Source organism: Oculina patagonica, chromosome 6, assembly GCF_052425735.1.
Source record: "Oculina patagonica isolate OP01 chromosome 6, crgOcupat, whole genome shotgun sequence".
Taxonomy (NCBI): Eukaryota; Metazoa; Cnidaria; class Anthozoa; order Scleractinia; family Oculinidae; genus Oculina; species Oculina patagonica.
Genome location: NC_135763.1, coordinates 12187075 through 12200386, shown reverse-complemented (window position 1 = coordinate 12200386; position 13312 = coordinate 12187075). Strand labels below are relative to the sequence as shown.

Genomic DNA, 13312 nt, shown 5'->3' with positions numbered 1-13312 from the left:
TGATTGTTTAACATTAGAACCACATTTATTTCCTTTACAAGACTTCAGCAAATGGTTAGCAGTCAACGTTCAACTGTCATTACTCTATTTCACTGTCGGTATCTTCAACAGCAGCAGCAGCAACAGCTTTATCTCTTCGGTTTCCATTGAGCTGGTTGATTGTGTCCAGAGCTTCACCAAGTGCTAGCAATGTGTCCAAATCATATTCTTGCTCTCTTTGTAATTTAAGGCACAACAGGTAAAAACAAAGTGGTATGAGAGCGGGTAACAGCTCTAAAAGTGAAAGTACAAGTACAAGTACTTTGGAAAATGTACTGCTACGCCGTCTGTTTGTCCTTTGCTTGGTTTCTATACTGGAAAAGTAAAAAGTAATTTACAAAATAGACAAAATTAGTCTTTTTAGTCTCAATTAGAGAGCCGCCACAGTACTGTGTAGGTTGTACGGAGCTGTAGTTACCCCTAACAATAATCTGTTCCCAGGCTCCTTACTTCCATTAAAGTCCCGGAGGGGGTGGTCCCTATAGTGGACTACACGGAGAGGCTACGCCCAAAGGGGGTCCATTTTACAGGCTGGAGGTGTATTTAGGTATTTAAAATGGCTTTTAAAAATATCTCAAACAGATCCACCCGAACGGTTGAGTCATTTTTAAAAGTATTTTAAGAGGTTATTCAAGTGAAAAATTAAGAAAAGAGATGCAGTATCCCTTCTGCAGGTATGTGAAAGGGGTAGCATTTTCTATCGAAGGTATACGAATGGGTTACCTTTTCCGCCAAAAGGGTAAGAGGAGCGGAGCCTCTCCTATAAAAAATTCTTAAGTACCCCCCTCCCCCGAATGGGGAGTCTAAAGTTCTTCAAGTTTCCCCCGCTTCGCGGTCGCTCTCGCGCGCTTGCTGGCAAGAAAAAAACGTCTATGGGCAGACGAACCTAACAACAGAGCAGTGATTCTACACAATGGAGCTGAGGCTAAACACTCGGCCTTCGGGTTCGCCACTAGAGTCAACGGCAGTAGAAGGTCGATATGACTCATTATGAGACCTTGCCATGCAGATAAGACGAAAAGTATAACAGGTGTTCATTGGCTGCCGCATTCCCTGAGTCAGCGTTACCTTTATCCAGCGGAGGAATGCAAGCTCTGAGTACGAGAATGGCCACTGTACGCGCACTTGGCCATGTGCCATAGGTGTAGACTCTGGCTGAGCCAGAGAGACGTGGCCTATAGCCTGAAGAACTTTCTGTTGCCAGATTTTGGAAGTGGAAAGGGGATATAACTTAGATACTTACTGTACTTCAGATGGTATCAGTGGTTTCGTGGTTCTTGTAGCATTCTCTGTAAAAAAAAAATTGGTTCAAAGTTGTTGTCAAACAAATCTTCTTACCCTAAAAATCCCAAAATCCTAGTAGCAAATTTCTCTTGCAATGAACATGTTGAAATCCCAGAAATAGGCCCATTTGCAGTTTGGGTCACGTGACCAAATGTTTACTAAAAAATTATATTTGGGCTATAACTTAAAGAATGCCAGAAATGGAAAGAGCATGTCAAAAATAGCAATATGGCAAAGTTTGAGGCTTCTGGCATTTAAAGAGTAAGGTTATACGACAGTTTGAATTTTCGAAAAATTTAAAGGATTTCCACGGAAAATATAGCTTGAGGGCAAGGTCTTGCCGTCTAACTACTTTTTCCATACAAATCGTTTTAATTTCTCAAAAAGTTAAACCGAAAAGTGTAGTCTTATCTCACAACTAGACCACACGTTTACATGTTTTTTGTCAACCGAAATGAAAATATATTTTTTTTTTCAGGTTTGGTCATGATATTACCTTGTTCACAAGCTAGGGCGTATCGGGGAAAAGAAGTTGAAAACTGGACACTAGAGAGCGAGAAAATGCAGCAAAGATCATGCATTGTTGCTAAAACAGAGGAACTGGAAAATAAAGTGTTGGTCTACTATAAATTTTACTTTTCTAAAGAAGTTTTAGTGTGCATCATTACGTTTGTTTTCCGATATAGAACAAAATGGATCAGGAGTACTTTACATACTCGTGCAGGTGAGAATAATTTACTCTGAGGAGACACTGGGCTCGACTTAGCCATTTAGTGAGCCTGCGTTCCTTGACTTCCTTGCCCACGTTGAATCCACCGTACTGAAAAAGATGGCGACTGGTACATTTACCCATGATTCTAAGCGCACAAAACCTAAAACAACGCTCATAATCAAAGACTTCCAACCTAGTGAAAATAAAGTGTTTGGTACAGGAACGAATGTCTCAAAAAGATAAGTTTTTTATGTGCCTTTTGGCTGTGTCAGAGGTTCGCAACGTATCGTGGTGAAATGTACAGCGTCCATCTTTTTCTGAACGATAGAATGGATGACAACCGGACTCTCAAAACGGCTGGAAATCGATCTAAGTAGACCTTGGTCTTAGGTCAATCCATCCTCGGAGACCCAGGGGCAGTTAGTGGGGCAAAACGAAGGAATAAACCGGGAAGAAATCGTAGCGACAAAAGTTTCCGACGTTCTTGAAAACTTTCGTCGCTACGATTTCAACCGGTTTATTCCTTCGTTTCGCCCCACTAACTGCCCCTGGGTCTCCAAGGATGAGGTCAATCTGTCTTCTTGGTTTTGCGCACAGGCTCCATGTGCCTCCGCAGGACGTCTTGTGAACAGGGTAGTACCTCATACCCAAAAAACAAGATAAAAAGTATTCCGATGGTAGATACAAACATTTAATCGACGTTTTATTTTTATTTAACACGCAATCAGGAGAATCGTTTCCAGCAATTGAAGGTACAGCTCGGTGTGTTCTTGTATATTAATATAGCCTTTGTAGCCTTTTTAGCTGTCCGATCAGCCTTTCATTTGGTTTCACGTACCTTATTCTTATTTATTTTTGCGAGTACTAATTTTCGCGATTTTCGCGATTTTAAAATAGTCGCGAATTTTAATACGCGCGAATAAAGCATTGCGTGAAACACGCGAAAATTAATACTCTATATCAAAACAAAAACTTGAAATGTTTGGAAATTAAACTATCTATCCTTTAAAATATCTTTCCGTCCTGTTTTCGACTAGCATCCTTCTCTGATTACTGTTTTCTTCAGCCTGTAAATCGGCCAAGAATTCTTTAGTACAGTCACCAAAGTTTTCGTTTGCGTGTATTTCCAGTAGTTCCTTACTCTTTAATTTGAAGGCTGATCCAGAATACACTGGGAAAATCGAGAAATTTAATACCCTCTTACTTTAATTTTTCTTGCAATCGCGAAAATTAATACTCGCGAAATTCGGCTCCCGAAGTTTTTCCGAAATTAAGTACGCGCGAAAATTAGTAAGAATAAGGTATATAGTTAACACCTGCTACTAGTATCAAGGCTATAAGATGGTTCTCAAAACTTGTTCATGTTGTCGGTAAACCCTTTCGTCTTCTTCGCTACATGTATTTGATAACGGTTGTGTTGCCCATCGAACATGAATTCGAGTGAATATATATCTGAAATACAATTTGAACGTTAATCGTAGCTCAAATCTATAAGTTTGTTGAAAATATTCCACCAGGAGCCATAATCGGGGACCCGATTGTGGCTGGCTCCTGATTCCACTAAAATCAATTCTTCCGCCGCAAAGCCAAGACAAACAATTCAGTCATTTTTGTTTCCGATGTAATAACGTCATCAGTGTGGGCATTTTACGCTCGTTAAGGTGGATTTCGCGTCTGCGGATTAAAATTAAATTTGGTTCAACTTTTTCCGCAGACGCAAGCCGTTTTTACATTTTCTCTATTTTATTTCACGTACGTAGAGCCAGTTAAATTCAGGCCCGTTAACGTACGTAAAATAACGCGACAGTGGATATCCACATTGCGGTGAACATATGCCCCGGGGGGTACTAGACATAATTTCGGGTTGGGAGGTGCGGCCCGGACCGGCCTCCCAAACCCTGACCCTGTTTAAGACACGAACCTCTGATTTTCCTACCCTGTTTAAGACAGAATGGCAATTTTTTATACCCCGTATAAGACATAAACAAGTACCTCACTTGCTTGTTGTGATCGTTAATAAGGTTAGTATCAATGCCGAAATCAACCTAAGTCAGCAATACGGAAGAATTTGTGAAAATTCGGCTTGTTACACCTTTGCAGGCATATAAGCCTATCTTGTTTGACTTTGGTCCATGCAAAGATACCCTGTTTAAAACAAAAATGGGTAAAATATATACCCCGTTCAAGACAAAAAAGCCTGAAAACCATACCCTATCGGGCCGCACGTACCCGTTAAGCCCTAATAAGGGAGTCCCCCCCCGGGGACACATGCACGCAAGTGGCACTGAATTCGAAACGTCGCGAGTCGATATATAGCGCGCGATAGCACATGTATTTAGATGTGATTCTCGATCCGTAAAATTCACACCCTTTATTTCTAATTTGACCTTGAACTGACATTTTCTATTTTACGGTCGGGTCTTGCTTACCTCTCAGTCCAGAACTGGCTTCTTGTTTGCTCATCTGACGACTCAAAACACACGAAATCGGACGAAGAGCTCTGCCATTTATCGCGTAAAGACTTCTCATGGAGGCCGTCAAAGCTCTGGATTCAGATCCTGAGAGAAGAGAGGCGGCTGAGATAAAACGTCTTGAGAACATAATTCCTACGATGATGTTGGAGTTAGTTAACCTGACTTATTTAAAATATAAACCGTGCAACCTGTATTCCGTGTAGAAGTTCGACTAGAGAAGATACTATGGGAAGAGGCTTATGACGAAGAGGTTGTGTGACGTCAGATGATTACAAAGATTTCTGTCGGTCACGTACAATGCTTATTTTCTTACTTTTCTTTACCAACTTAACTAATTTTATTTCTAGCTCTAGAAAAAATACACATCAGTGTAAGAAATTAGTTCTCAATCTGGGAAAACACTGATTTGTACTGAGAATATTTATTCCATAGATATTGATTTTAACATTTTTTGGTTGTATATTTGACATTTCCCTTTGTCGTCACAAACATAACAAGCATTCACTTAAGAGTTCCGGGTTCACAAACGCTAAGTCCCAGTAAGGGACTTCTTAGCCGAACATGTTTTACTATAATTTCAGACGTATACAACACACTAACAAAAAATTTGGTTCTGCATTTTAGGCTCGGGCCAACAAAAATGACACTTGATTTTCGTTTGCAAAACGTTGCTTCGGGACGTTGAGAATAACATAAATTTTACAATGCGCATGCATGCTGTGTTTGGTAAACACCGGGGCGTACGTTGTCTATTTCCTCTTTTCAATGTCCATGAAATATTCGTATGAACATTTAATCATCTTTTCTTTTCTTTACGACTCCAGGAGTACGAAAGTAAGTATGATCCCTTTTGATGGAGGTCCAAATTCGTGAAGGGGGGGGGGGGGAGGGGGGTCTAAATTCGCTAGCAAATATGGACTCCCGGGGGTCCAGGTCCTAACACGTAGTCTGAAAATATGACACCGATCGAAAATCTTTAAAGGGAACCTCGGCTGTAAAACAGTTCTGGCCAAAATAATAAGTTTACCACAATCTTGAACTGTTTTGGTTGTTAAAAGTCGCGGCTTCGTTATTTTTTTATTCGAATTCATTTCTTGTTATTGCCCTTGGGAGAATGTGGTTTCCAATCAAGATTTCTTTTCTGAGCTGATGAGCTCCTTTATTCTCACGACGTGCTTTCTTAAATTTGTTAGAAAAACAGTAAAGAGAATCTAGAACTGAAACACTGGAAAGTCAGGGGCTTAAAGGAATAAAACAAATTTATTTCAACCACTCTTTACCAACATCAGTTTACAAACACTTTGTTATAACAGTGGTTTCACTCCTTAGTTCATACGTGTCCTTTTAAAATGTATCATACTGGCATCTTGTTATTATGAGAAGTGGATTTGGTCCCAATCTCACACATGTTCTCTTAAGTTAGCCCACTTAATACCACTTTCTGTAGCCCAACTGCCCATATTACTGCGCCATTAAATAACATGTGAGGTCTGAAGACCAAAACCGAACCGACACATTTTTTACTGCCATCAATCATAACTACGGAGCCATACAGTGAACCTTGAAAACAGAAGCAAAATGGATTGAAATCTACCAGTCAAAACCAACAGATGTGACCTTTTGAACTGGTTAATGTAAACTTCTGTTTCCTGAGAGGTCCTCTTAGATGATTGACAGCGGCAAAAACATAACCATTGATTAATTAGACAGAGTTCATGTTTTTGAAAGGCACAGCAACAGGTTGTACATTAAATTGTCATCTGAAATAATTTATACAATAAAAATATTTTACTTCCAAAATTTTAATAAAAAGTTAGTTACACATATTATTCTCTATTTAAAAGGACTGACAATGTTCTTGGCATGTCACAGCCAGCAAGAAAGGCAGTATGGATTCTTGGAGGTATGCTTAGAACCTGCCATTTGCTCTGTCACGAGGTCGACAAAACCGCCCAACATGCCAGCTGTTACATACATACATAGTCTTCAACCTTTAATCTTACTCTCTCTAATAAAACTTGCTAAAACTTGTGCACTCGGTTTAACCCATTACTTAAAATAAAGTCATTTCAAACTTCAAATATTACAAGTTTCCTAAACTAATTTCCACTTGGGAAAAATTTGGAAAAATGAACAGCAGCACAAAAAGGTACTGCTTAGAAGTTGTATTCATACAGTCATTCATACTTTAGGATTGTAACCATCAACTCAAACATTATACTTTAGTATTGACACAAGAAGGAAAAGGGTCATAAGACAGTGTTCCACTCCATTACTTCTCACTGTTAGCCTGAGCAGCAGCGCCTGCGGCAGCCGCATCTTCTTCTCTGAGCTTCTCATATCTCTGCACATTCCTTTCATGAAGTGATACCAGTGTGTTCTCATCTCGTCCCTTCTGGGATGTTTTTATGATCCAAAGGCAGCCAAACAGTGTCAGCAGAATCATAACTCCATTAACTCCAATGCGACGGCGACTATTTGCCCTTTCCATGGTGCCTGTACTGGAATATGTAAAAATACCAACACTTGAGAATCAACAAGAAACTTTCAAAGAACAAGCCTGATATCATAACCCTCAGTTGTACAAGGGGGGAGGGGTGGATGCCAGCCTCCATAAGGTTTTTTCCGAAATTTTGAAAAGAAGATTTACTTTACAATGCTAAAACTTTCAGTAGCTGTTCATTCATCCCTTGCAGAAATTCTGATATGTCAACCATGTATCCTTGATATTTGACGTTGCCATGGCAAGTCATAATTACAAGCAGGCATGGTCAAAAATCGTAGTTTTTAACCTTTTTCTTACTTTTTTCCAGTTTTTTGAAACCAAATTAAACAATTTGTTTATTATTATGTTCCATGAGCATTCTGACTTGATTTTGCATTAATTTCTGTTATTTTGTGACTTACTAAGGAAATCCAAGATGGCTGCTCTAATGACGTCACAATCAACAAAACTTATGTCACCTTGTAGAGTGAGCGACAGGCTTTCTACTCACGTCTCAGTGCAAAATAATTTTGCTGCACCTTAATAGAGTGAAAACTCCGAGTAGGGGTTCCATCCTCCTCCCCCCTCCCCCCCCCCCCTGTACGATGTACGATGGTGGGGGTATGATTTTGCTTGTACGTCCGAGGGGTAAACCATTACTATGATTTACAGATCTACACAGTTCGGTGAATTTGGCGTTTCCCTGTATGTGTCCTGGCAGACAATCTGTGGCTGCTGCGGCAGCCTAATGCTTAGTGCTGGACTCTGGATCAAGCAGGCGTGATCTGAGTGCTGGCTGGGACCACTGTTTTGAGTTCTTATCTCAGACACTTTTTTCTCAAAGTGCCTCTCACTATCGGAGAGTAGAAATGAGTATTGGAAAATATTGTTAACTGAGAAAAATCAACAAAATGCTGAGGGGTAATCCCTGCAATCTAGACTAGTATCCCATCCATAGTGAGTAAATTTAAATACTACTAGACAAGCTCCACTGCTCCAGTGGTATGGGAGGCGAACATGGCCTAGCTGCCTAGTGGTAAGGATAGTGGACTGTAATCCGGCCACCGGTAAGACTTGTGTTTGGTGGTCCCAAATTCAATTCCTCCACACTTTGGAAATACCCCAAAAAAAAACTGCCAGTAAAATCCCCCTAAAATCATTGAGAGTTTACATGTGCTTAAACTTGTGCCAATTTCATGATGATTTAATTGCTGCAGTATCACAGGAGTTTGAAACTTGATGCAACCTCAGTGCGAAAGAACTTGCATTGAGTTGAGGGAAAAAAATTGCCTGTGTAAACGGGCCTTTAGGTGTGCATGGCAGAACACCAATATTTTTAACCCGCATATATGAAGAACTAGAAAAATGCTGTCATACAGTGTTGGCCAAGAATGCAACACAGTGACCCCAGTCAGCATCCAAAAAACCTAGAAGTGCAAGCCATTAGGCTGTTGTGCCACCCACAATACAAAAAATATAATTATAACACAGCAGCAATTTTAAGTTTGTAATGAAGTTGGAAAAAATTATTGTTTAAATACTGAAAATATTGTGCCCAGGTCAAGGTGAATGGAAACATGAAGCTTTTAAACCATTTTCAAACTTGTTTTCACAAAAATGCAAAATGTATAGCTATAGCTCATGACAAGGGAAAGGGAGATTGGCGCTATAAGTACACTACTTACTGAACATCATCTGGTATTGGTGGTGTCATGGTTCTTGTCGCAATCAAGGTAAATCTGTCCAAAGCTGACACATGATGCATTGATGGTACAGTTCTGTCTATAGAAAAAAAAATTTCTATTAGGTTTCTGCTAGTTATGCTTCTACTCCTTTCAGCCTGTAACTATATACAAAAAAAATCAACCTTATTGTTACTTATTTTTGCAGGACTTAACTTTTGCGATTTTCAAAAAATCGCGAAATAAAAGACCTGCAAAAATTTATTTTTGAGGGTTTTTATTGTATTTTTTATGTTAATTATATATTTTAGGCCAAATCGCAAAAATTAAGTCCCGCGAAATATGCCCGCACTGGTTTAATTTTCGCAAAATTAAGTTCCCGCGAAAATAAGTAACAATAAGGTACTGTAATGATTCGATTTAGTGCCCGGGGCGCTTATTTACTTTTGGCACCTCAAGGGAGGGCGCTTATTCGAGACAGGGCGCTTATTCGGGACAGGGCGCTTATTTAATTTTTTTGAGAAACAATCAACTGTATCTAACAATACAGTAAAAACCCGCGTGTAAGAACCTAGGCATTTAAGAACCTTCTGGCAGAAATTTGCTTTTATAATACCCCAAAATATAAGAACCTGTTTAGCCAAACAAATTCCTACAGGTTCTTATATGTAGGGTTTAACTATTTAATTTATATATATTTTTTACCAAAAACAGATTAAGGTGATGTTACTGGGGTATATACAGTATGTTGTTGGACTTTTGGTAACATGGGTACATTAATAAATATTTATAATGAAGAACAGACCAGATTTTATACTATTTTCTGATAATCAACAACAATTCTACTCTGTAGAAATTAAGAACCTGATTAAGAACCTACTTAGCCTTAACTGTCAATAAGTACCCCATAATACAAGAACCTGTTTTGCCAAAACTTTTTTACACGCGGGTTTTTACTGTAACAGAAACTGTAACAGTAAAAAATTGTCAAAAGTTCAGTTACTTTTAAAATGATAGTTCATTTAGCAGTAAATATATCCATGAGCTGTACGGTGAACGGTCAGGAGTTTATCTAGTGACATCAATGACTTCAGTAGGGCCAGCTATCCACAATAGGGGCACTTATTAGAATAGGGGTGCTTATAAGAATGGGGGCGCTAATTAGAATGGGGGCGCTTATTGGAATAGGGGCGCCTATTTACAAAAACACATTCGAAGGGGGGCGCTTATTCGGAAGGGGGCGCTTATTAGAAGGAGGGCGCTAAATCGAATCATTATGGTATGTATTTTTTCATGACTTCTCTTTAGAGAATTTCTACCAAGTAAAGATACATGTGATGTGTCACATTTGTAACAGCTAATTCTAAAGTAAGAAGCACAGGGAAATTATAGCACTTATGCATGTTTACGTCAGACTAGCTTCTTTCACCACCAAGCCTCGCTTTCAAGGTGCGAACTTGCAAATTTTATAAATGAACGAATTCCGTAAGCAGCAAAGATGAAAAGAATACCCACGTGAAAACTGCATGAAGGTGGCAGAAGGTTGAAAATAATTCGCGTAAACGAGGCTTGGTGGTGAATTTTGAGCATATGACATTATCATGCATAAGGCCTAATAACAATTGTTTAACGCTGATACATTGGACTACAGATCGAGAGGTACAGGTTTGAGCCCTGTTCAGAGTTGTTGTGCTGTGTTCTTTACTAGTGCAGGCCACTTCACTGCCACAACAGGCAGGAATGGGGTTATGCCTGGTGTGTGATTTGAGTAAAAATAAGTGTGTTACATCTGAAAACAGCTCAAATTTGATCCATGAATTGCCAGTCTAGTATGACATGTGATCTGCTTATTTTGAGGACCATAATTTATGATTCTGGCTGAAGTTGTTCTTGAAAAATGAAAATAGACTTTGTACCAAATTTATGATAGTGATATAAATTGACAAACAACACAACGTATAAAATCAAAGACTCTGAATTTGTGTGAAGGACATGTTCCTTAGCTTGTTTATGCATTTTACAACCTGTCTCACATCGTAAGCTAGCCTGCGTTACAGACAATACCACCGGGGTTTTGTTCGTCTGCAATGCAGGCTAATCATAAGCTTGCCTGAGAAAACATGTCTCGCCACTAGGCTTTTGAATGATAAAAGCTAATGAAAATAAACTGAACAGTTAAAGCCAACTCCATGTCCTTTAGTATTGTACATCATGATAAATGATTTGAAGGAAAATAGACTTGTGACTTGTGGGGGAGGGGGGGGGGGTGGGGTGGGGAGAGCACTTAGTACTCAAGAAAGTTTCCCATAAGCAAAATCCTAGGCCTCGTTCGGTGCATAAACGTTTCTTTTGCTGCAGTTTAAATGTTAAGTTAATTGTAAGATGAAGACTGACAATAATCGTTGTACGTGCGAGGAGGAAATGTTTGCTAAGCTTACATACGGTAAGCTTTCCCAGTTTTATTTTGTAAACACGAACTAATTTGATTCGCTAGTTTTGGAGCGGTGGTTCTTGCTCTTAAATCTACACCTTTAAATTCTGAACTGGCTTTAACACTTTCTATTTAACATTCTTTCATACCTTCTGTAGAAGTTGCTTCTCCGTTGCTCATCTGACGACCCAAAACACACGAAACCGGACGAACAGCTCTGCCATTCATCGAGTAAAGACTTCTCACGGGGGCCGTGAAAACTCTAGATTCCGATGCTCGGAGAAGAGACACGGCCGAAACAAATCTTCTTGAAAGCATTGTGCCTACAAAGATGAAAATAACTGTCCTCGATAAATCTCTTTTTTGACGAGAAACGCCGCAGACTGAAATTGATAAACTTGAAGACCAAGATACTGCCTCGTTCTCGTGATGGAGTGGATATTATGACGTCAGATGTGGTACTGTCACGTACACCTTTTCGCTTGTTTTTTATCTTTTTTTTTTAATTTTCAATATTAACGTTACTTTACCCGAATTTATCCTAGCTTTAGAAAAGAAATAACAAAACTACTTCAGTAATGATCATTACTGCTTCTTGGGAGACACGGATTTGTAGGAATATTTACTCCACGGCTGACTGATTTGAATATTTTATAGTTGCATAGTCATTTCCGCCCTTTTGTCTCGGAAATTGAGTTTGTTCCGTGAACTGCGTGAACGCTGACACGATTTATCATTAGCCTTATTCCTGGAATCTGAAGTATCTGATGCGATGGAATATATTTAGCGATGCAGATATTAAATGATCTCGAAAATTAGTGGCTGCTTATTCGTCTGAGCACTACCGGAAGTCTTCAATAGTATGATGCAAGACTACATGTGATCTGTGGGATCAATCCAAACTGTTCAAATAACCACCGGTTCCTTGTTTGACAAGGAAAACAAGGAAGTTAAAACGATCACGTTCATTCGTTTATACGCAAATCGTCAGTGAGAGCGGAAAGACATCATTTGTGCTGCGAGAGAAATTTTCAGGGTGGCCAGAGGAGGGGGAGGGAAGTGGTATATGAAAAACATGTACAAAATTTTCCCTCAAAATCATTCAAAATATCACAATTTGGAAAAACACAGTACACTTTAAACCCATAAAAAGCCCAATTTAAGCATTAAAATACTGTATATCCCATTCAAAATACCCCGTATACCTAAAAAACACTGGCCGACCCTGAATTTTGAAAACAAGCAAATTTCCGTGTAAATATCATTTGGTATGGAAGTAAGCAGCTCTGTGCATCACAAATAGGTTACTTACTGGTCCCAATAGTAATAGATTAGCGGAGTGCGTTCGAGTCAATTTTGTGCTAAATTTTGAAAACAAGCAAATTTCTGTGTAAATGGGTATTCAAAGTAATTGGGTCCCCAACCAAGCAACTCTTTGCATTGCAAGGACTAAGTGTTGTGGGTGACGAAATCTTTCGAGTTGATTTAAATTTTCTGTGTTAAAAGAATTGCTACCTGTCTTTTTATTTCTGGTACTCAAAGGCTTTTTTCAAGTGATGAATTGACTGAAATCGAAAACTATGGCGTCCAGGTACCCCAATCTTATTTTAAAATTCTTTTGTTTAAAACAAGTCGTGAGCGCGATTTTATTTCTCAATGTGATTTAATTAATATATAACCCATGTTTGATTAGCGCGAACGAACATGATTAGCTTCCAAGAAGCCCCAAGGCATAACTGACGCAAAAAGTGAAGTTTAATTTTAAACGTGACCCTCAGCACGTCACAGTCGCCCAGTGGACCGGGAAATTCCCCAGCCTTTTGACCACATAATCTTGCTTTATAATCGGAGAGGAGCCAGGGGCAGTTAAGAACAGCCAAAATGTAGATTTATATCGCAGAGAACTTAAAAATAATAGTCCATTTTTATTAAAAATTGCTGTATTAGAGCACAGAAACTGTTAACAAGCGTCTTTGGATGCGAATGGCTCGGATGGAATAGGATTGAAACTTGAAAAGTTAAGCTTTTCAAGTTTTTTCCGCGCGTCTTCCAAAAAAACGCGATATTTATAGCCGTAGCTTGATTTCTATCCGCAAATTAATTAAGTTATCTTCCTTAAGATTTTCAAAGATAATGTTTTTCATGGGCTAAGTTGCCAAACACTAATTTCAGAACAGTTTAGACCAAAAATCCGCGAAATCCCCA

The 13312-nt window shown here is 39.1% G+C and overlaps 2 protein-coding genes across 2 annotated transcripts; both read right to left on the bottom strand.

Annotated features, from left to right (window-relative positions):
* On the bottom strand, positions 1 to 4740 carry LOC144656889 (uncharacterized). Its single transcript, XM_078517137.1, has 3 exons — positions 4465 to 4740; positions 1283 to 1328; positions 1 to 353 (listed from the first exon to the last, which is right to left on the bottom strand). The coding sequence occupies exons 1-3, from the start codon at positions 4634 to 4636 to the stop codon at positions 80 to 82; spliced, it is 492 nt and encodes a 163-aa protein (XP_078373263.1). The 5' UTR covers positions 4637 to 4740; the 3' UTR covers positions 1 to 79.
* A 1010-nt stretch (positions 4741 to 5750) lies between these two features.
* LOC144655932 (uncharacterized) lies at positions 5751 to 11545 on the bottom strand. Its single transcript, XM_078516117.1, has 3 exons — positions 11257 to 11545; positions 8680 to 8776; positions 5751 to 7010 (listed from the first exon to the last, which is right to left on the bottom strand). The coding sequence occupies exons 1-3, from the start codon at positions 11423 to 11425 to the stop codon at positions 6782 to 6784; spliced, it is 495 nt and encodes a 164-aa protein (XP_078372243.1). The 5' UTR covers positions 11426 to 11545; the 3' UTR covers positions 5751 to 6781.
* Positions 11546 to 13312: the final 1767 nt, after the last annotated feature.

What these genes read in the sequence shown, in the direction of transcription:
- LOC144656889 (XM_078517137.1), bottom strand. Translation starts at nt 4,636, where the DNA reads ATGTTCTCAAGACGTTTTATCTCAGCCGCCTCTCTTCTCTCAGGATCT. An exon ending in AGCCAGTTCTGGACTGAGAG is followed by an intron (nt 1,329 to 4,464) that starts GTAAGCAAGACC and finishes TTTTTTTTACAG; the next exon opens with AGAATGCTACAAGAACCACG. An exon ending in CTGATACCATCTGAAGTACA is followed by an intron (nt 354 to 1,282) that starts GTAAGTATCTAA and finishes TTACTTTTCCAG; the next exon opens with TATAGAAACCAAGCAAAGGA.
- LOC144655932 (XM_078516117.1), bottom strand. Translation starts at nt 11,425, where the DNA reads ATGCTTTCAAGAAGATTTGTTTCGGCCGTGTCTCTTCTCCGAGCATCG. An exon ending in AGAAGCAACTTCTACAGAAG is followed by an intron (nt 8,777 to 11,256) that starts GTATGAAAGAAT and finishes TTTTTTCTATAG; the next exon opens with ACAGAACTGTACCATCAATG. An exon ending in CCAATACCAGATGATGTTCA is followed by an intron (nt 7,011 to 8,679) that starts GTAAGTAGTGTA and finishes TACATATTCCAG; the next exon opens with TACAGGCACCATGGAAAGGG.